At 40.8% G+C, this 24,632-nt stretch overlaps 2 protein-coding genes across 2 annotated transcripts; both read left to right on the forward strand.

Moving 5' to 3' along the window:
- Positions 1-413: 413 nt before the first annotated feature.
- s100a11 (S100 calcium binding protein A11) lies at positions 414-1,270 on the forward strand. The gene is given in 3 exon segments (XM_064982670.1): positions 414-656; positions 1,150-1,220; positions 1,222-1,270. Coding segments are annotated over 3 exon segments (249 nt in total). The 5' UTR covers positions 414-527.
- A 1,628-nt stretch (positions 1,271-2,898) lies between these two features.
- Positions 2,899-24,632, forward strand: s100u (S100 calcium binding protein U). The gene is made up of 3 exons (XM_064984038.1): positions 2,899-3,057; positions 13,678-13,808; positions 20,573-24,632. The coding sequence occupies exons 2-3, from the start codon at positions 13,689-13,691 to the stop codon at positions 20,918-20,920; spliced, it is 468 nt and encodes a 155-aa protein (XP_064840110.1). The 5' UTR covers positions 2,899-3,057; positions 13,678-13,688; the 3' UTR covers positions 20,921-24,632.

Genomic DNA, 24,632 nt, shown 5'->3' on the forward strand with positions numbered 1-24,632 from the left:
CTTTATTTTACCTAGGCAAGTCAGTTAAGAACAAATTCTTATTTTCAATGACGGCCGACAGATTTGTACCTTGTCAGCTTGGGGATTTGAACTTGCAACCTTTCAGTTACTAGTCCAAAGCTCTAACCACTAGGCTACCCTGCCGCCTCACCTAGCATTCTACATCCCACAAACACCTGGTCAGGCAGAGGCTCTAATACTGGGCCTCCGCACTAGGCCGAGCTACATAGTGAACAGGATGGAGAAAAAAAAAAGGAAAGAGTGGAGAGACAACGATTCTGCACCCCTGCTGGCTGCTGCAACCAGACCATACCTCACAAGGTGGGATGAAATATGACGGGTTTTCCTTTTAATACTGTTTTGTCTTTCCTCTCTCAATCTGATTTTGTCGTTTTCTGGATTACCATGATTTAGTTGCTGGCTTTATTTCAGTATCTCTACAATGGATATAAATGTAACATGTATAGACTTTATAAGCAGACTTGTTTGTTTCTCATGTATTTGCATCTCCATATTGAATCAATACAATGGACTCTGTCATCAACGTAGTTGTCTCCCAGTTCAAGACCTTTGCTGGGAATGATGGATCCTCAAACACCCTGAACAAAGAGGAGTTCAGCAGCCTGGTGGCCTCTCAACTACCTGCTTTTGTTAAGGTAAATGGTCATAAGTAGTGCACTACATCGGGCATAGTGTACCATTTGGGATGTAGCCTTGGCCCTCTTTAGCACCCACTTGGCATCCATTTCGCAGTACATTATTAGAGCAGTGAGTGAGTGGATGAATGACAGCCTGATAACAAGCATCCTATATGTGGGTGATTGCAGGCCTAATCCTTGTCTGTGCAATTTCTATTGCTCTCGGATGAGCTTGCATACCCAAACACACACTCACGCACCCAAAGTAGTGCACTATATAGGGAATAGGATGCTTTTTGGGACACATCACGGATATTTGCTCTGGCATAAACCTTCCATTTTATTCTGCAAAATGACACTAACCAAAGTTTGTCGAACTCCGACTCAGTGCCATATGATCTGTAGTATTCCTGACCATTAGATGGCAGAGTAGCCTTTCCATGCAGCTCATTGCTAACCCAGTCTGGGCCTGAATGGGTCAGTCCCCTCTTTCCTCTCTGATTGCCTGCAGAATACCAGCGATAAAGGCGTCATCGAGCAGCTCGTAGGTTCGTTGGATGAAAACAACGACAGGGAGCTGACAGTTCTGACAGCTGATTGGAAAACTTGCCAACAAACAAGGGGGCTTTTAGCCAATAAAAACAAAATGTGGGATTCCGTTGGATGTGTATCAATGTGCAATTAAATGATCCTCTATGTAGCTGTGTGGCAAGCTTTTAATCTGAATTGACATGCACAATTATTCAGTTGATCATCTTCTAATGCAGGAGACTTAACTCTCCTTCTGTCTATTTTTGGTTCATTGACATCTATTACTCAGAGACGCACTGGCCATAGGGCAATTCTGGAAAACGCCAGATTAGCTGGTCCATCTTTAGCTCAATGGGCCTGTCTAAATGGTGCATTGGAGGCCTAGAGGGGGGAAAATGGGCCTGCTCGTTGGAAATGCCGGGGGGGAGATTTCTGGTCCCAGTCCGGCACTATCCACCACCCTTTTGTACATCCTCTCATTTAGTGTGGGTGTATTACAACCTTTATTTAATAGCATAATTGGATAGTAACACTATACTACTCCCACAATTACATGAGTTACAGCGATCCTATAGGGGTTCATAATGCCTGTACAAAGCAGCCTTTCCAATTGTTACACAGTGATGTAAGTGCAGTCTACATCCCTGCTGCTAACTACCATCTCTATGTCTCCATTACCAGTCTACATTTTATCCTAGGTCAACAACAATACATTGGGTACAGGAAAGGTGCTTGCCTGTCCATGTACTCTATTGTTTAATTACATGTACATTTTGTTTGTTTAGTGAATGGTTAAAAATAGTGCACTATATGGGGAAGTAGATGTTTCCATTGCAATTTTGATACTGGGCATCAGACTGTGGACTTTATATCCTATTTAAACACAAGGTGCCAGTGTGGGCGTGACGGCTGACAAATCACTGTCAGCAATGAGAAACAGCGTGACACTCCCCCAGGGCAAGAGATTGGGCAGGACTAGACTTCTAAGTGGGATCAAAGGTTGTGTGTGTGTGTGTGAGAGAGAGAGAGAGCACATGCATTTCACTGCAGTGGTCCTGGAGTGGTATGGACATCCTCCTAAAGCAGTTACCACTTGCTTGACTTGAGTCTGGGTGTATGAGAGGGATAAAGATCACTACTGTCCACAAATTAGCCTAATGCCTCAATCACACCCACAGTACATTCATTTCCAATGGAACGCTGCATTTGCCTTGCAGCATTTTGTTGCAGAGAAAATGTCAGTGCGTTCTGTGTGGTGCGTATGTAGGATTTATCGAAAGTATGCATCAAACTGTATGCATCAAAGGTATAACAGAAATGGTAGTAGAGGATGAATGTTGAACTTTGCTGCACACATATCCAGATGTTGTGTACCATTTTATGGAATGACAGTGTTGGTGTGATCTAGGTGTAAGTCTAAACTTGTGTTAATTTCATAAAATGAAACTGGCAGTTAATTTTGGATATAAAGGGTTTAAAAGCAACTCAACACTCAAATCTCTCCCTGTCTCATCTATTAATCTGAACATCCCTCCTACTCAAATTATTGGCCTGGAACAAAGCAAATCAGACGACATAAACTAGCACCACATGCCAAAGATAATAGAATAGAGAGAAAATATGTTCCAAGGTTGATATACATTTTACCCACTCATATAAAAGTTGTTTTACGTCTCTTACACATTCCCCACTTTCGCACTCTCCCAGGTACACGCCCTTTGACTTGTCAGGGGAAAAAAGTTTAAGAAAAAACTAAATCAAGGAAGAGATTCTGCAGCTCTCGTTTGGCACGTTTTTGGGGGGGTTCTCAAACCGAGGACATAGACGGGAAAATAAACACAATATTGGGCACATTTGAACTGTTTGCTTGCCCTGTAGGAAGTATATGGTGAGTTACATATTTTGTTCATGCTTTATTGAAAAAGTTTTGCACTGTAAACGTGCTTAAATCATAACGCTTATGCCACGTTTTAGATACACCCTTGCAGGAACTGTTTCGTGAAACGTATACGCTCTAAGAGACAGTGCCAATGACGAAGCTGTTGGAGACTTCAAGAAAGACTGGGGTTTTTTTTTAAAGTAGCAAATAACGTTCGATTTTTAAGGGCAAAAACGATTTAACTATATGTCAGTAGTGCATTATTTATCATAAACACATAGCCCTTCTTGATTGATCATTATTGATCAGTCATAGCGAGTGCACTCTCAACCCAAAAATAGCCGATAAGTGTGCCTCTTTTGTAAAACGGATCGATCATCTAGCCTACCATGAGCAATATGAGCCTGTTTGGTTTGTACAACTGGCCTAAAATGTATTGACTATTTAAAGAACATATTAAACCTACACTGTAAAGATGTTACCTGTATTTCATATTACAGTATAGTACACCTACTGTAATATTGTATCAAAGCAAGCACTTTAATTGACGCACAGTACATGACTGTATTCAACTGTAAAAGTAAATGCTACCGTAATCGGAATGAATTAATGGATTCATTAAATTAGTTGAGGGGAAGGATTTGTATTTCACAGTATTTTACTGTAATTAAAGGTTTAAGACTTGCTGGCTCTCCAATCAACCTGGCCTCAGAGCATTTCGTATTGTTCTGTACATAAATGCGAAACACTTCATTTAGTATGACATGTTACGGTGGTATCTATTAATTGTGGATGTACATCACCCATTTTGTATGATTTGTATTATATGTTGCGAATTTGCAAAACCTATCAAATGTTACGAATTTAGCTATGTTGCTAGGTGGCTAACGTTAATTAGCTTTCTAATGTTAGCTAGACTAGGGGTTAGGGTTAAGTTTAGGAGTTAGGTTAAAGGGTTATTAAGGTTAGGTTTAGGGGAAGGGTTAAGGTTAAGGTTAGGGGAAGGGTTAGTTAAAAGGGTTAATATTAGAGTTAGGGGAAGGGTTATCTAACATGCTAAGTAGTTGCAAAGTATCTAAAAAGTAGTAAGTAATTGAAAGTTGCTAAAATGCTAAAGTTGTCTGTGACCTTTGGGTTGCTAGACGTTTGCGTTATACACCCACTCAACCACCCTTGCGAGTTCGAATCTCATCACAGACAACTTTTTGCATTTTAGCTAAAGTATATAGCCACAACCTAACTTGTTCCTCTCTTAATATTTCATGCCACACAAGCGGTAGTATTGTCATTACTCAGAGCACGTACTGTATCACATTCGCCCATTTGGAAAGGCAACACTCAATCTACTTTGGGCTCTGGAGTGAAACGAAAAACCTCTGGGTGTCTATATTTAATTATTTGCTGAGTTGTTTTTTGGCCTTTGCTCGACATAATAGTTGGTGTGTGTCGGAACTGAGGTGGGGTCAGAGCTGTCCTTGTGACGTTGGCTAAGTAATAGAAGCCCTGTGTTCATTAGTTTGGAGATGAGGTTGACTGTCACTGACCTTGACTGTGAGAAGGCATAGCCAGGTTGCAGCCAGTCCACCAAGTAAATAATACATGTAAGAATAGGACAGAAATGTAAGTGAAAGAATAGTGACTGTGGGTTTTGTTGTAAAGAGTTTGAGGATTACCAGGGAATGACGGGTCATTGTGGTTCATGTAGGCAAACATCCGCAAAGGTGTGAACTCTGGTGCGCATGGATCCGTTAGGCCTACTATTCAATGTTTCTCCTTGGGCTTCACCTTTTCATTGGGGCCATATTTAGATTTTGCATGTCATAGTGCAATTAAAAACAATCTAACTGTACAACTTTTTACATTTCAATAATCAGAAAGAATATATGTTTATCCAAACAGCCTACTCTAATGCCTCAAGTCTATAAAAATACAGAGAGTAACTACTACACTCTCATTGGAATTTACCCTTATCAGTTGCCTCTTTTCAATCACATATATGGTAGGTCTATATATAACCACATAATAACACATGTCTCTTCGGTAATTGGTATCAATCAATGTATGGTGTTAATGTAGATTTAGCAACAGTAAAGAGTGTTAGAACCACAGGGTCAGACTTAGTACTGGTTGCGGGTGACAGTATTTCTTGGAGCTTGTCAGAGTGGACAATGAAAGTATAGCTTTTAATATGCTGCACTCACTCTTTATCAGCATAATTAGGCTAATATCCATGTTTCCTAATTGCCTGTGGATGTGGTGATTGCAATAGGAGAAGGAGGGGTTGGAAGAGAGGGGAGAAGAAGGTGATGAGGGGGTGCTGAAGTGTGACATGTTTCTTTACAATGGCAGATTTATTTACCTTCTCAAAAGCCCCCTCGGATTTCCAAAAACAGATTTAACAAGCGAAAGTCTATTGTAAAAAGCTATAAGGTACACTGTAACAAGAAGCACATGGCTGAGCACTTTAATCACCACTTCATTAAGTCAGGATTCCTATTTTACTCAGCCATGCCTCCTGGCCCGTCCAACATTTCCTCATCTTTCACCCCTTCTAATGCGACTAGCCCCGACGCTTCTCCATCTTATTCCCCAGCCCCGCTACAAAGTTTCTTCCTGCAGGCGGTCACTGAGTCCGAGGTGCTAAAGGAGCTCCTTAAACTGGACCCCATTAAAACATCTTGGTCAGATGGCTTAGACCTTTCTTTAAGACCTCTATAAGTGCAAGTGAAATTAAACACCAAATATTCAGTAATATGCTGTACTGTAATGTGTAAACACTTAGGATCTAATCTACTTGCACCAATCCCTAGTATTTACAGTAAAAAACATTTAATTCATCCATTCATTCATTCCGATTATGGTAGCATTTACTTTTTTACAGTATAATACAGTGAATATTACTTTATTGTACTGTGTATCATTACACAGGACTTTCTTTGATACCGTATCTATATTACAGTAGGTGTACTGTAATATGAAATACAGATTTTCACGTGCCACCGAGCTGCCTGTAAACTACTGTCAAATTCACAGTAACCCCTTTACAGTGTATGCTTTTTCTTGGCAGATGTGTGTGGGTACTTTGTGTGCTACATTTAAATAAGTTGACAAACGAGTGAGGTTGGCCAACTTAACATCTCCGTTCACTAGTTTGGTGCAGAGTTGGCCTGTAAAATCCTATCATGTTTAACTGATCTCCACTGACAAAAATTTATGAAATTCCTGCATGGATGTGTCACTCACTGGCATGCATTGTATTTTTTTGTTCAGTGTGAGGGCAATCTTACACATACAGCTGTCTATTGTGAGTAATAGGACACATATCACGCATATCTCGTGCAATCAGTCCTACACTCATGGCCTATATTACATGCAGTACCAGGCAAACATTTGGAAACACATAACCCCTGGAATGAGTTTCTTTATTTGAACTATTTTCTACATTGTAGAATAATAGTGAATACATCAAAACTATGAAATTAAACATATGGAATCATGTAGTAACCAAAAAAGTGTTAAACAAATCTAAATATATTTTAGATTTTAGATTCTTCAAAATAGCCACCCTTTGCCTTGATGACAGCTTTGCACACTCTTGGCGTTCTCTCAACCAGCTTCATTAGGTAGTCACCTGGAATGTATTTCAATTAACAGGTGTGCTTAATTAAAAGTTAATTTGTGGAATTCCTTTCCTTCTTAATGCATTTGAGCCAATCAGTTGTGTTGTGGCAAGGTAGGGGTGGTATACAGAAGATAGCCCTATTTGGTAAAAGACCAAGTCCATATTATGGCAAGAACAGCTCAAAAAAGCTAAGAGCAACGACAGTCCATCATTGCTTTAAGACATGACGGTCAGTCAATCCGAAAAATTTCAAGAACTTTGAAAGTTTCTTCAAGTGCAGTCGCAAAAACCATCAAGCTATATTGATGAAACTGGCTCTCATGAGGACCGCCACAGGAAAGGAAGCCCCAGAGTTACCTCTGCTGCAGAGGATAAGTTCATTAGAGTTAACTGCACCCCCCGATTGCAGCCCAAATAAATGCTTCACAAAGTTCAAGTAACACACACATCTCAACAACTGTTCAGGCCTTCATGGTCGAATTGCTGCAAAGAAACCACTACTAAAGGACACCAATAAGAAGTGACTTGCTTGGACCAAGAACCACGAGCAATTTACATTAGAACGGTGGAAATCTGCCCTTTGGTCTGATGAGTACAAATTTGAAATATTTTCTTCCAACCGCTGTGTCTTTGTGAGACTCAGAGTAGGTGAACTGATGATCGCCGCATGTGTGGTTCCCACCGTGAAGCATGGAGGAGGAGGTGTGATGGTGCGGGGGTTCTTCGCTGGTGACACTGTCTGTAATTTATTTTGAATTCAAGGCACACTTAGCCAGCATGGCTACCACAGCATTCTGCAGCAATACGCCATCCCATCTGGTTTGCGCCATCCCACCTCCAGGCTGTGTAAGGGCTACTTGACCAAGAAGGTGAGTGATGTAGTGCTGCATCAGGTGACCAGGCCTCCACAATCACCCAACCTCAACTCAATTGAGATAGTTCTGGATGAGTTGGACTGTAGAGTGAAGGAAAAGCACCCAAAAAGTGCACAGCATATGTAGGAACTCCTTCAAGACTGTTGGAAAAGCATTCCAGGTGAAGCTGGTTGAGAGAATGCCAAGCGTGTGCAAAGCTGTTGTCAAGGCAAATGGTGGCCACTTTGAAGAATATTAAATCTAAAATATATTTAGATTAGTTTTAACACTTTTTTAGTTACTACATGATTCCATATGTGTTATTTAATAGTTTGATGCCTTCGCTATTATTCTACAATGTAGAAAATAGTAAAGATAAAGAAAAATCCTTGAATGAGTAGGTGTGTCCAAACTTTTGACTGATACTGTACATACAACCGTATTACTCATATATAAACTCAGGGGCATACAGCACACACAAACACGGATCCACGCACACACACACACACTAACATATTCGCTATGTAAAATGTCTGTCCCTCACAAAATCTTGAAATGCCTTTTAAAATCACATGAGTGTGTACTGTGCATAAGGGTGTGAGTAAGGTAACAGATATAGAGAGAGAGATAAAAGAGACAGAGCGAGACAGATAAAGAATGAAAAAGAGAGATAGAGGAAGCAAGAGAGAGACATAAAGAAAGAGAGAGAGATCGCAAGAGAGAGCTAGAAAAAGGTTGAGAGCAGGCAGGTAATCCCTGAGGTAATCTGAAGCCCTGGCTGTGTGGTGGCTTCAGTAGATCAGATGACCTATCAAAGATCAGAACTTCCATTGTGCATCGCCGCTCGTCTCTCAGTCAGACTCTCTATCACCTTCTTAGTTTATCGCGCATCGCCTGTCTGTCGCCTACCTACCCTATCCTACCAAGAAGTTCCAGACACAACACCTGAAACGACAAGCCTTTATATATCTCAGGGAGATTCACTGTTTATTTTTCCACTGTGGTGCCTATCTTTGTCTCCTTAAATTAGATTGTCACGAAAATAATTACAGTGCATTCAGTAAGTATTCAGACCCCTACCCTTTTTCCACATTTAGTTACATTACAGCCTTATTCCAAAATATAAATAAAAATGTTCCTCATCAATCTGCACACAATGCCCCATAATGGCAAAGCGAAAACAGGTTTTTAGAAATGTTTGCCATGTATTAAAAACAAAAATTTGAAATTGAGATCAGGTGCATCTCGTTTCCATTGATCATCCTTGAGATGTTTCAACTAGAGGTCGACCGATTAATCAGAATGGCCGATTAATTAGGGCCGATTTCAAGTTTTCATAACAAAAAAATATACACACCTTTATTTAATCTTTTATTTAACTATGCAAGCCAGTTAAGAACACATTCTTATTTTCAATGACGGCCTCGGAACGGTGGGTTAACTGCCTCGTTCAGGGGCAGAACAACAGATTTTCACCTTGTCAGCTCAGGGGATTCAATCTTGCAACCTGTTAACTAGTCCAACGCTCTATCCACCTGCCTCTCATTGCACTCCATGAGGAGACTGCCTGTTACGCGAATGCAGTAAGCCAAGGTAAGTTGCTAGCTAGCATTAACCTTATTTTATAAAAATCAATCAATCATAATCACTAATTAACTACACATGGTTGATGATATTACTAGTTTATCTAGCGTGTCCTGCGTTACATATAATCGATGTGGTGCATATCGTTGCTCCATTGTGTACCTAACCATGAACATCAATGCCTTTCTTAAAATCAATACACAGAAGTATATATTTTTAAACCTGCATATTTATCTAAAAGAAATCCAGGTTAGCAGGCAATATTAACCAGGTGAAATTGTGTCACAATGTCTTGTTTTCGAGATGATAGTTTCCGGATTCGACCATATTAATGATCTAAGGCTTGTATTTCTGTGTGTTATTATGTTATATATATATAAATAAAGGTAAAATAAAATAATTAAGTCTATTATTTGATAGAGCATTCTGACTGAGCGGTGGTAGGCAGCAGCAGGCTCGTAAGCATTCATTCAAACAGCACTTTCGTGCGTTTTGCCAGCAGCTCTTCGTTGTGTGTGAAACATTGCGCTGTTTATGACTTCAAGCCTATCAACTCCCGAGATTAGGTTTGTGTAACCAATGTGAAATTGTTAGCTCGTTAGCGGGGTGCGCGCTAATAGCCTTTCAAACGTCACTTGCTCTGAGACTTGGAGTTGTTGTTCCCCTTGCTCTGAATGTGTAATGCTGCTTCGAGGGTGGCTGTTGTCGTTGTGTTCCTGGTTCGAGCCCAGGGATGAGCGAGGATAGGGACGGAAGCTATACTGTTACACTGGCAATACTAAAGTGCCTATAAGAACATACAATAGTCAAAGGTATATGAAATACACATGGCATAGAGAGAAATAGTCCTATAATTCCTATAATAACTACAACCTAAAACTTCTTACCTGGGAATATTGAAGATTCATGTTAAAAGGAACCACCAGCTTTCATATGTTCTCATGTTCTGAGCAAGGAACTTAAACGTTAGCTTTCTTACATGGCACATATTGCACTTTTACTTTCTTCTCCAACACTTTGTTTTTGCATTATTTAACCAAATTGAACATGTTTCATTATTCATTTGAGGCTAAATTAATTTTATTGATTTATTGATATTAAGTTAAAATAAGTGTTCATTCAGTATTGTTGTAATTGTCATTATTACAATAAATGTAAAAAATCGTCCAATTAATCGGTATCGGCTTTTTATTGGTCCTCCAATAACCGGTATCGGTATCGGCGTTGAAAAATCATAATTGGTCGACCTCTAGTTTCTACTTAATTGGAGAAATTCTACAAGTTGTTGATTCTAAAACTTGATCTCACCTGTGGTAAATTCAATTGAGTCCACCTGTGGTAAATTCAATTGATTGGACATGATTTGGTCTATATAAGGTCCCACAATTGACAGTACATGTCAGAGCAAAAACGAAACCATGATGTCGAAGGAATTGTCCGTAGAGCTCCGAGACATGATTGTGTCGAGGCACAGATCTGGTGAAGGGTACCAAAAAATGTCTGCAGCGTTGAAGGTCCGCAAGATCACAGTGGCCTCCATCATTCTTAAATGGAAGAAGTTTGGAACCACCAAGCCTCTTCCTAGAGCTGGCCGCCCAGCCAAACTGAGGAATTGCAGGAGAAGGGCCTTGGTCAGGGAGGTGAACAAGAACCCGATGGTCACTCTGACAGAACTCTAAGAGTTCCTCTGTGGATATGGGAGAACCTTCCAGTAGGACAACCATTTCTGCAGCACTCCACCAATCAGGCCTTTATGGTAGAGTGGCCAGACGGAAGCCACTCCTCAGTAAAAGGCACATTACAGCCCGCTTGGAGTTTTTCAAAAAGCACCTAAAGGACTCTCAGACCATGAGAAACAAGATTCTCTGGTCTGAAAAAAACAAGATTGAACTATTTGGCCTGAATGTCAAGCGTCACGTCTGGAGGAAACCTGGCATCCCTATGGTGAAACATGGTGGTGGCAGCATCTGGTTAAGGGTTGTTTTTCAGTGGCAGAGACTGGGAGACTAGTCAGGATCGAAGGAAAGATGAACGGAGTAATGTACAGAGAGATCCTTGATAAAAACCTGCTCCATATTGCTCAGGACCTCGGACTGGGGCGAAGGTTTACCTGCCATCAGGACAATGACCTTAAGCACACAGCCAAGACAATGCAGGAGTGGCTTCGGGAGAAGTCTCTGAATGTCCTTGAGTGGCCCAGCCAGAGCCCGGAATTGATCCAGATCAAACATTTCTGGAGACACCTGAAAATTGCTGTGCCTCAACGCTCCCATCCAACCTGACAGAACTTGAGAGGATCTGGAGAGACGTGTACAAAGCTCTCCCTCGCCCCCCATTTGGCAAATCTGACCATAATTCTATCCTCCTGATTCCTGCTCAACAAGCAAAACAGACAACAGGAAGCACCAGTGACTCTCAGACTGGAATATGTTCCGGGATTCTTCCAATGGCATTGAGGAGTACACCACATCAGTCACTGGCTTCATCAATAATTGCATCGATGACGTCGACCCTACAGTGACATACCCCAACAGGAAGCCATGGATTACAGGCAACATCCGCACTGAGCTAAAGGGTGGAGCTGCCGCTTTCAAGGAGCGAGACTCTAACCCGGATTCTTTAAAAAAATCCCGCTATGTCCTCCGATGAACCATCAAGCAGTCAAAGCATCAACTAAGATCGAATCGTGCTGCACCGGCTCCGACGCTCATCGGATGTGGAAGGGCTTGCAAAGAGATGCACAGCCGAGAGCTGCCCAGTGACATGAGCCTACCAGACGAGCTAAATTACTTCTATGCTTGCTTCATGGCGAGTAGCACTGAAACATGCATGAGAGCTTCAGCTGTTCCAGACGACTGTGTGATCACGCTCTCCGCAGCCGATGTGAGTAAGACCTTTAAACAGGTCAACATTCACAAGGCCGCAGGGCCAGATGGATGACCAGGACGTGTACTCTGAGCATGCTCTGACCAACTGGTAAGTGTCTTCACTGACATTTTCAACCTATCCCTGTCTGAGTCTGTAATACCAACATGTTTCAAGCAGACCAACATAGTCCCTGTGCACAAGAACACTAAGGTAACCTGCCTAAATGACTACCGACCCGTAGCACTCACATCTGTAGCCATGAAATGCTTTGAAAGGCTGGTCATGGCTCACATCAACACCATTATCCCAGAAACCCTAGACCCTCTCCAATTTGCACACCGCCCCAACAGGTCCACAGATGATGCAATCTCTATTGCACTCCACACTGCTCCTTCACACCTGGACAAAAGAAACAACTATGTGAGAATGCTAATCATTGACTACAGCTCAGCGTTCAACACCATAGTGCTCTCAAAACTCATTACTAACCTAAGGACCCTGGGACTAAACACCTCCCTCTGCAACTGGATCCTGAACTTCCTGACGGGCCGCCCCCAGGTGGTAAGGGTAGGTAATAACACATCCGCCACACTGATCTTCAACACAGGGGCCCATTAGGGGTGCATACTCAGTCCCCTCCTGTACTCCCTGTTCACTCATGACTGCACTGCCAGGCACGATTCCAACACCCTCGTTAAGTTTGCAGATGAAACAACAGTGGTAGGTCTGATCACCGACAACGACTAGGGAGGAGATCTGAGACGCGGCGGTGTGGTGCCAGAATAAAATAAACCCTCCCTCAACGTGATCAAGATAAAGGAGATGATTGTGGACTACAGGAAAATGAGGACCGTGCATGCCCCCATTCTCATCAACGAGGCTCTAGTGGGGCAGGTTGAGAGCTTCAAGTTCCTTAGTGTCCACATCACTAGCAAAAAAACATGTTCCAAACACATCAAGACAGTTGTGAAGAGGGCACAACAAAACCTATTCCCCCTCAAGAGACTGAAAAGATATGTCATGGGTCATCAGATCCTCAAAAGGATTTATACAGCTGCACCATCGAGAGCATCCTGACGGGTTGCATCACTGCCTGGTTAGGCAACTGCTCGGTCTCTGACCGCAAGTACATCACTGGGGCCAAGCTTCCTGCCATCCAGGACCTCTATACCAGGCTGTGTCAGAGGAAGGCCATAAAAATTGTCATAGACTCCAGCCACCCTAGTCGTAGGCTGTTCTCTCTGCAACCGCATGGCAAGTGGTACCGGAGCGCCAAGTCTAGGTCGAAGAGGCTTCTAAAACAGCTTCTACCCCCAAGCCATAAGACTCCTGAACATCTAATCAAATAGCTACCCAGACTATTCCCCCCCGTTTACGCTGCTGCTACTCTCTGTTATTATCTATGCATAGTCACTTTAATAACTTTACCTACATGTACATATTACCTCGATTACCACGACTAACCGGTGCCCCCGCACATTGACTCTGTACCAGTACCCCCTGTATATAGCCTCGCTATTGTTATTTTACTGCTGCTCTTTAATTATTTCTTACATTTATTTCTTACAACTGTTTTGGCTTGTAGTAAGCATTTCACTAAGGCATTCGGCACGTGACAAATAAAATTCTCTCTCTCTCTCTCTCTCTCAACCACCTTGTCAAAAAAAACTTACCACACCTTACCCTTCTTTCTCTGGGCAGAGAGAGCAGTCATGGAGTCGGCCATTCAGACTATAGTTGGTGTCTTCCTGAAGTCAGCCAAGGGGAAGGAGAGTTTGGGAGGGAATGACTTCCAGAAGCTGGTGAAGAGCCAACTCCACAACATCATGATGGTCAGTTAGACAGCAGCCTCCACACTCACCAGCTATAAATACTACACCTTTCTGAAGCTATATTTGTTAAGCTTAATATCACTTTATTCGTCAATTGTATGTCTGCTTTATCCTAACTCCTCCGAAGTACACACATACAGTGGTGGTCCGAAATTATTGTCACCCTTGATAAAGAGGATCAATAATGACTATATAAAATAGGTAATTCAAATGCTGAGCTATATTATTTATACTAATTAAATTGCTCAGAGAAAGAGATTTTGTTTAACAAGTAATAAAATGTTTTCTCAAAAAGGTAGGGGTCAAAATTATTGACACCTAAAGATTCTTATGAATAAAGTAGTCAAATGTTTAGTGTTTGGTCCCTTACTCCAATGACCATATCAAGCTTGTGATTCTTCTTGCAACCAATAAAATGTTATATACACTACCGTTCAAAAGTTTGGGGTCACTTAGAAATGTCCTTGTTTTCCATGAAAACATAAATGAAATTAGTTGCAAAATTAATAGGAAATATAGTCAAGACGTTGGTTATAAATAATGATTATGAATAATGATTTTTAATTGAAATAATAATTGTGTCCTTCAAACTTTGCTTTCGTCAAAGAATCCTCCATTTGCAGCAATACAGCTTTGTAGACCTTTGGCATTCCAGTTTGTTGAGGTAATCTGAAGATATTTCACCCCATGCTTCCTGAAGCACCTTCCACAAGTTGGGTCGGCTTGATGGGCACTTCTTGCGTACCATACGGTCAAGCTGCTCCCATAACAGCTCAATAAGATTGAGATCCGGTGACTGTGCTGGGCACTCCATTATAGACAGAATACAGAATGTTCTTAACTGACTTGCCAAGTTAAATAAAGGTTAAAAATAGTTTGGAGCTGTGCTTTGGGTCATTGTCCTGTTGTAGGATGAATTTGGCTCCAATTAAGCACTGTCCACAGGATATAGCATGGTGTTGCAAAATGGAGTGATAGCCTTCCTTCTTCAAGTTCCCTTTTACCCTGTACAAATCTCCCACTTTACCACTTCCAAAGCACCCCCAGAACATCACATTGCCTCCACCATGCTTAACAGATGGCGTCAAGCACTCCTCCAGCATCTTTTCATTTTTTCTGCGTCTCATGAAAGTTCTTCTTTGTGATCTGAACACCTCAAACTTAGATTCGTCTGTCCATAACACGTTTTTCCCTATCTTCCTCTGTCCAGTGTCTGTGTTCTTTTGCCCATCTTAATCTTTTATTTTTATTGGCCAGTCTGAGATATGGCTTTTTCTTTGCAACTGTGCCAAGAACAGGTCCTCACTGTTGACGTTGAGACTGGTGTTTTGCGGGTACTATTTAACCTGCTGAATCTAGGGGGCACTATTTTCATTTTTGGAAAAATAATGTTCCCAAAGTAAACGGGCTATTTTGTCAGGACACGATGCTAGAATAATGCATATAATTGACAGCTTAGGATAGAAAACACTCTAAAGTTTCCAAAACTGTAAAAATATTGTCTGTGAGTATAACAGAACTGATATTGCAGGCGAAAGCCTGAGAAAAATCCAATCAGGAAGGGACTCTAATTTAGAAAGCTCTGCGTTCCTATGCGTCCCTATTGAGCAGTGAATGAGATATCAACCAGATTCCTTTTTCTATGGCTTCCCTAATGTTTCTAGTGTCACAATACATAGTTTCAGGCTTTTATTTTGAAAAATGAGCCTGAACGTCAACATTGCATCAGTGGTCAACTAGAGTCTCTCAGAGTGTTTTGTGCGTAAAAGACAAATGCAGCCATTGTTTCTCTCTTTCCTACTAAGAAGCCACCTGTCCTGGTTGATATATTATCGAATAGATATTTGAAAAACACCTTGAGGATTGATTATAAACAACATTTGCCATGTTTCTGTCGATATTATGGAGCTAATTTGGAATATTTTTCGGCGTTGTCGTGACCGAATTCTCAGCCAAACGTGAAGAACTAACGGAGTTATTTCGGCTACAAAAATAATATTTTTGGGAAAAAGGAACATTTGCTATCTAATTGGGAGTCTTGTGAGTGAAAACATCCGAAGCTCATCAAAGGTAAATGATTTAATTTGATTGCTTTTCTGATTTTTGTGACCAGGTTGTCTGCTGCTAGCTAGGCATAATGCTATCGATAAACTTACACAAATGCTTGTCTTGCTTTGGCTGTAAAGCATATTTTCAAAATCTGAGATGACAGGGTGATTAACAAAAGGCTAAGCTGTGTTTCAATATATTTCACTTGTGATTTCATGAATATGAATATTTTCTAGTAATATTTATGTCCGTTGCGATATGCTAATTAGTGTCAGTTGATGACAACGCTCCCGGATCCGGGATGGGTAGTTACAATTAATAAAGCTGCCAGTTGAGGACTTGTGAGGCGCCTGTTTCTCAAACCAGACACTCTAATGTAATCTAATGTACTTGTCTTCTTGCTCATTTGTGCACTGGGGCCTCCCACACCTCTGGTTAGAGCCAGTTTGCGCTGTTCTGTGAAGGGAGTAGTACACAGCGTTGTACGAGATCTTCAGTTTCATGGCAATTTCTCGCATGGAATAGACTTCATTTCTCAGAACAAGTATAGACTGACGAGTTTCAGAAGGAGGATCTTTGTTTCTGGCCATTTTGAGCCTGTAATCGAACCCACAAATGCTGATGCTCCTGATACTCAACTATTCTAAAGCAGGCCAGTTTTATTGCTTCTTTAAACAGCACAACAGTTTTCAGCTGTCCTATCATAATTGTAAAAGCATTTTCTAATGAACAATTAGCCTTTTAAAATTATAATCTTGGATTAGCTAACAAAACGTGCCATTGGAACATAGGAGTGATGGTTGCTGATAATGGGCCTCTGTACGCCTATGTAGATATTCCATACAAAAATCTGCAGTTTCCAGCTACAATAGTCATTTACAATGTCTACATTGTATTTCTGATCAATGTGATGTTATTTTAATGGACAAAAAATGTGCTTTTCTTTCTTTTTTTCTTTTTTCAAAAATAAGTACATTTCTAAGTGACATCAAACTTTTGAACAGTAGTGTGTGTGACAGGGTGATATGTATATGTATATGTATATGTATATATATATATATATATATATATATATATATATATATATGTAGTTGAAGTTGTAAGTTTATGTATATGTATGTATATGTATGTATATGTATGTATGTATGTATATATATATATATATATATATATATATATATGTATATATATGTAGTTGAAGTTGTAAGTTTACATGCACTTAGGTTGCTGTCATTAAACCTAGTTTTTCAACCACACCACAAATTTCTTGTTAGCACGTAATTTTTCCAACAATTGTTTACAAACAGATTATCTCACTTACAATTCACTGTATCACATTTTCACTGGGTCAGAAGTTTACATACACTAAGGTGACTGTGTCTTTAAACAGCTTGGAAATTTCCAGAAAATGATGTCATGGCTTTAGAAGCTTCTGATAGACTAATTGACATCATTTGAGTCAATTGGAGGTGTACCTGTGGATGTATTTCAAGGTCAACCTTCAAACTCAGTGCCTTTTTGCTTGACATCATGGGAAAATCAAAAGAAATCAGCCAAGACCTCCACAAGTCTGGTTCATCCTTGGGAACAATTTCTAAATGCCGGAAGGTACCGAATTTTTACTAGGTTAAATGTCAGGAATTGTGAGTTAGGATCACCACTTTAAGAATGTGAAATGTCAGAATAATAGTAGAGAGAATGGTTCATTTCAGCTTTTATTTCTTTCATCACATTGCCAGTGGGTCAGAAGTTTACATGCAAAGTTTACTCAATTAGTATTTGGTAGCATTGCCTTTAAATCGTTTAACTTGGGTCAAACATTTCGGGTAGACTTCCACAGGCTTCCCACAATAAGTTTGGTGAATTTTGGCCCATTCCTCCTGACAGAGCTGGTGTAATTGAGTCAGGCCTCCTTGCTCGCACACACTTTTTCAGTTCTGCCCACAAATTTTCTATAGAATTGAGGTCAGGGCTTTGTTATGGCCACTCCAATACCTTGACTTTGTTGTCCTTAAGCCATTTTGCTTTGGAAGTATGCTTGGGGTCATTGTCCATTTGGAAGACCGATTTGCGACCAAGCTTTAACCTCCTGACTGTTGCCTTGAGATGTTGCTTCAATATATGCACATAATTTTCCTGCCTCATGAAGCCATCTATTTTGTGTTGTGCACCAGTCCCTCCTGCAGCAAAGCACCCCCACAACATGATGTACCCGCACTGGAATTGTGATACAGTGAAATAATCCGCCTATAAACAATTGTTGGAAAAATGACTTGTGTCATGCACAAGGTAGATATCATAACCAACTTGCTAAAAAATATAGTTTGTTAACAAGAAATTTGTGGAGTGGTTGAACAACAAGTTTTAATGACTCCAACCTAAGTGTATGTAAACTTCCGACTTCAACTGTACATATAAGTAAGGAATGGATAAAGAATATATATACATACAGTGCCTTGCGAAAGTATTCGCCCCCCTTGAACTTTGCGACCTTTTGCCACATTTCAGGCTTCAAACATAAAGATATAAAACTGTATTTTTTGTGAAGAATCAACAACAAGTGGGACACAATCATGAAGTGGAACGACATTTATTGGATATTTCAAACCTTTTTAACAAATCAAAAACTGAAAAATTGGGCGTGCAAAATTATTCAGCCCCCTTAAGTTAATACTTTGAAGCGCCACCTTTTGCTGCGATTACAGCTGTAAGTCGCTTGGGGTATGTCTCTATCAGTTTTGCACATCGAGAGACTGAAATTTTTTCCCATTCCTCCTTGCAAAACAGCTCGAGCTCAGTGAGGTTGGATGGAGAGCATTTGTGAACAGCAGTTTTCAGTTCTTTCCACAGATTCTCGATTGGATTAAGGTCTGGACTTTGACTTGGCCATTCTAACACCTGGATATGTTTATTTTTGAACCATTCCATTGTAGATTTTGCTTTATGTTTTGGATCATTGTCTTGTTGGAAGACAAATCTCCGTCCCAGTCTCAGGTCTTTTGCAGACTCCATCAGGTTTTCTTCCAGAATGGTCCTGTATTTGGCTCCATCCATCTTCCCATCAATTTTAACCATCTTCCCTGTCCCTGCTGAAGAAAAGCAGGCCCAAACCATGATGCTGCCACCACCATGTTTGACAGTGGGGATGGTGTGTTCAGGGTTATGAGCTGTGTTGCTTTTACGCCAAACATAACGTTTTGCATTGTTGCCAAAAAGTTCAATTTTGGTTTCATTTGAACAGAGCACCTTCTTCCACATGTTTGGTGTGTCTCCCAGGTGGCTTGTGGCAAACTTTAAACTACACTTTTTATGGATATCTTTAAGAAATGGCTTTCTTCTTGCCACTCTTCCATAAAGGCCAGATTTGTGCATTATACGACTAATTGTTGTCCTATGGACAGAGGCTCCCACCTCAGCTGTAGATCTCTGCAATTCATCCAGAGTGATCATGGGCCTCTTGGCTGCATCTCTGATCAGTCTTCTCCTTGTATGAGCTGAAAGTTTAGAGGGAGGGCCAGGTCTTGGTAGATTTACAGTGGTCTGATACTCCTTCCATTTTAATATTATCGCTTGCACAGTGCTCCTTGGGATGTTTAAAGCTTGTGAAATCTTTTTGTATCCAAATCCGGCTTTAAACTTCTTCACAACAGTATCTCGGACCTGCCTGGTGTGTTCCTTGTTCTTCATGATGCTCTCTGCGCTTTTAACGGACCTCTGAGACTATCACAGTGCAGGTGCATTTATACGGAGACTTGATTACACACAGGTGGATTGTATTTATCATCATTAGTCATTTAGGTCAACATTGGATCATTCAGAGATCCTCACTGAACTTCTGGAGAGAGTTTGCTGCACGAAAGTAAAGGGGCTGAATAATTTTGCACGCCCAATTTTTCAGTTTTTGATTTGTTAAAAAAGTTTGAAATATCCAATAAATGTCGTTCCACTTCATCATTGTGTCCCACTTGTTGATTCTTCACAAACAAATACAGTTTTATATCTTTATGTTTTGAAGCCTGAAATGTGGCAAAAGGTCGCAAAGTTCAAGGGGGCCGAATACTTTCGCAAGGCACTGTACATATGAAATGGGTGATACAATTTTTACACACAATTAAAGTGACTAAGATACCGTAGAATAGTATTTAGCACATTTCAATTTATACATATGAGATCAGTAATGCAAGATACGGAGACATTATTAAAGTGTTTAATTTCCTTAAAGTGGCCAGTGATTCCTAATCTATGTCTGTAGGCAGCAGCCTCTGATGTGCTGGAGATGGTTGTTTAACAGTCAGAGGTGAAGTATAGAATACAATACAGTATATACATTTGAAATGGGTGATGCAATATGTAAACACAATTTAAAAGTGACTAAGATACCGTAGAATAGTGTGCATTTTATACATATGAGACTGAAACCTTTTTAAAGTGGCCAGTGATTCCTAATCTATGTCTATAGGCAGCTGCCTCTGATGTGCTGGAGATGGCTGTTTAGCAGTCTGATGACCTTGAGACTAAAACATAGAAAATAGGGTGGGTTGCACCTAAAATGAATAAATTCTTAAACTGGGTTAAATCAAGGTATGTCTATTAATCATGCTACACAAAACAATACTGCACCTTGTGATGTAAGGGGTCAGTTACTACTGAGGTCACCTCTGCTTGCGTCGCCTCTGAGTCATGTCTGCCCGTCTCTGTATCTACTCTGCACCCAGGACACGGACAGCTCCGAGGCGGTGAAGAAAATGCGACAGGGACTGGACTCCAACCAGGACGGTAAAGTCAACTTCGAGGAGTACATGGACCTGGTGGGCTACCTGGCAACCTCCCTGAGTGTGCAATGTACTGCCGCCGTGGAGACGCCAGCCGAGAGCGCTGCCACCGCACAGGAGATCGGGAGTACGCCAGCAGACGTAGAGGAAGAGGAGGCAGAAGCGGAGGCAGAGCCAGAGGCAGCCAAAGCTGTAGAGGAAGAGAAGGTTGAAGTGGTAGAAAAGGTGGAAGAGGCGGAAAATGTGGAGGAGCCAGCAGCAGCCGGGGAGAAGATAGAGGAGGCGTCATAGGAATTTACTACCGGTCCTGTCCGGACATTACAATTACACACCAACACCAAACTGATATACACCACACTACCCTAATACACACTACAGTACACAATACAACCCACCCTTGAAACAGGTGTGCTGCAATAATACCACAACATTACAGTATATGTTGGAACCCCACAATAACACATTTATTTTCATACACACATACATACACCCAGTATTTGGTCCTAAAATACACTAGTACACACTGCAACATACTATTAACCTCAATCCAAACTTTCTTGATATACAGTATACTTAGTGTTACTAACATACATTACACTATAATTACTTACATTACAGCAGTACATGCCATTATATGTTGATATACTTCCCACTATATAGCACACTATAGCTCATTATATGGATATTTAATACATTCTGCGACATTGTGACATTTTGACACACCCTCTGAAATGTTGGCACATTTCCACACATGGAGAACTCAATGACCTTCACATACACTGACACACATGCCACTATGTGTGTCATTGTATGATGCAATACTAAATTGAGTTATATTTGCATTCCTTCGCTCTCCCTTTGCATATCTACAATGACGTAATGCAAAACTATACTACAGTACATTCCACAATGTACAAAGTCAGGCCATCTCAACTCGTTCTTCTGAGAAGGATGCTTGGCTTAATGGCTTTGCATGATGCAAGTAAGCACAGATGCATGGATGCATGCCATATTCTACACAGCAAATTATCTAATGTTAAATCAACACTGACAGTGTTATATTTAACCCTGGTCCAGTGTCTATACGGTCCACGCTTGTCAGTGTTGAATTAACACACTGCTTAGTGTAAAGCCTTATTTGCATATTTCCCAGAGTGCCTTGCCTTTCAAGTGATGTGCAGAGTTACCACCCATGACTGTATTTGTTCCTGACAGAAACATGGTTGTTGCATTCATCATTTTTAAGTCCTGTGGCCTTCACCAAGTGAAGTCCTAAGTGAATATGTTCTCATTAAAATTGAATTATTTAACACAATACAACATGTATTCACAAGGCCTTAGTTTTACCCTAATACAGTGACCTGAAACTCATGGTTTAGAGGCCACATCACGGGGCGGCAGGGTAGCCTAGTGGTTAAAGCATTGGACTAGTAACCGAGAGGTTGCAAGTTTGAATCCCCGACCTGACAAGGTACAAATCTGTCGTTCTGCCCCTGAACAGGCAATTAACTCACTGTTCCTAGGCCGTCATTGAAAATAAGAATTTGTTCTTAACTGACTTGCCTAGTAAAATAAATATTAAAAAACAGGCCACATCAGGCCTGCAAGCAAAATTATACTTGCTTGGGGATATCAAACATTTGGGATTTTTAATCAACCACAACTTTAACTCCTATTGACTGCCGTGTTGAGAAGATTAAGATATGACACTACCATCTTTTTTTATTCCTTTTTCTCCCCAATTTCGTGGTATCCAATTGGTAGTTACAATCTTGTCCCTTCGCTGTACAGACTCGGGAGAGGCGAAGGTCGAGAGCCGTGTGTCCTCCAAAACACAACCCAGCCAAGCCGCACTGCTTCTTGACACAATGCCTGCTCAACCCAGAAGCCAGCCACACCAATGTGTCAGAGGAAATGCCGTACACCTCGCAACTGTGTCAGTGCACACTGCGCCCAGCCCACCACAGGAGTCGCTAGTGCACAATGGGACAAACGGCCAATTGTGCACCACCCCATGGGTCTTCCGGTCACAGCCAGAGCCTGGTCTTGAACCAGGATCTCTAGTGGCAGTGCCTTAGACCACTGTGCCACTCGGGAGGCCCTACCTAAACCATCTTAACTGGAACAACCATTTCAGTAACAGATGCGAGAGTCCCAAGTAACAGATTGGATTACATGCAAAAAACATATACAGTACCAGTCAAAGGTTTGAACACACCTACTCATTCAAGGGTTTTTCTTGATTTGTACTATTTTCTACATTGTTGAATAATGGTGAATACATCAAAACTATGAAATAACAGATATGGAATCATGTAGTAACCAAAAAAAGTGTTAAACAAATCAAAATGTATGTTATATTTTAGATTCTTCAAAGTAGCCACCCTTGTTCTTGATGACAGTTTTAGACACTCTTGACATTCTCTCAACCAGCTTCATGAGGTAGTCACCTGGAATGCTTTCCCAACAGTCTTGAAGGAGTCCCAACATATGCTGAACACTTGTTGGCTGCTTCTCCTTCACTCTGCGGTCCAACTCATCCCAAACCATCTCAATTGGGTTGATGTCAGGGGATTTTGGAGGCCAGGTCATCTGATGCAGCACTGCATCACTCTCCTTCTTGGTATATAGCCCTTACACAGCCTGTTGAAAAACAAATGATAGTCCCACTAAGCACATACTAGATGGGATGGCGTATCGTTGCAGAATCCTGTGGTAGCCATGCTGGTTCAGTGTGCCTTGAATTCTAAATAAATCACTGGCAGTGTCACCAGAAAAGCACCATCACACCTCCTCCATGCTTCATGGTGGGAACTACACATACAGAGATAATCAATTCACCTACTCTGCGTCTTACAAAGACACGGTGGTTGGAACCAAAAATCTCAAATTTTGACTAATTTGACCAAAGGACAGATTTCCACAGATCTAATGTCCATTGCTCATGTTTCTTGGCCCAAGAAAGTCTCTTCTTATTATTGGTGTCCTTTAGTACTGGTTTCTTTGCAGCAATTTGGCAATGAAGGCCTGATTCACAGTCTCCTCTGAACAGTTTATTTTGAGACGTGTCTGTTACTTGAACTCTGTGAAGCATTTATTTGAGCTGCAATCTGAGGTGCAGTTAACTCTAATGCACTTATCTTCTGCAGCAGAGGTAACTCTGGGTCTTCCTTTCCTGTGGTAGTCCTCATGAGAGCCAGTTTCATCATAGCGCTTGATGGTTTTGCGATTGCACTTGAATAAACTCAAAGTTTTTGACAATTTCTGGATTGACTGACCTTCATGTCTTAATGTAATGATGGACTGATTTCTCTTTGCTTATTTCTGCTGTTTTTGCCATTATATAGATTGGTCTTTTACCAAATAGGGCTATCTTCTGTATACCACCCCTACCTTGTCACAACACAAATTATTGGCTCAAACGTATTAAGAAAGAAAGAAATTCCACATATTGACTTTTAACAAGGCACACCTGTTAATTGAAATGCATTCCAGGTGACTACCTCATGAAGCTGGCTGAGAGAATACCAAGACTGTGCAAAGCTGTCATCAAGGTAAAGGGTTGCTACTTTGAAGAATCTCACATATAAAATATATTTTGATTTGTTTAAAACTTTTTTGTTTACTACGTGATTCCATATGTGTTATTTCAAATTAAAAATAGTACAAATCTAGAAAAACCCTTGAATGAGTAGGTGTTTCCAAACTTTTTACTGGTACTGTTTATTGAAACAATTCTAAAACTCTACCTGCAATAGAGCATGCTGGGAAATATGATAATGATGTGCTTGGTTTCAGTTTAACACTGGTTATTAAAACCAACACTGGGATTCTTGTACACTAATGAGTGTTGCTGTAATGCTTACAGAGTGAATTTTAAGTTCTCTCTCTCTCTCTCTCTCTCTCTCTCGTTGTTCTCTTCCATTGCAACTCTGTCATTGAAATGAAGCTCTGGCATGTCATGACAATAAACAAATTGTGTTGCTGGGGTTCTTACTTAGTT

This window comes from Oncorhynchus masou, chromosome 13 (assembly GCF_036934945.1).
Source record: "Oncorhynchus masou masou isolate Uvic2021 chromosome 13, UVic_Omas_1.1, whole genome shotgun sequence".
In the NCBI taxonomy this organism is placed as follows: domain Eukaryota; kingdom Metazoa; phylum Chordata; class Actinopteri; order Salmoniformes; family Salmonidae; genus Oncorhynchus; species Oncorhynchus masou.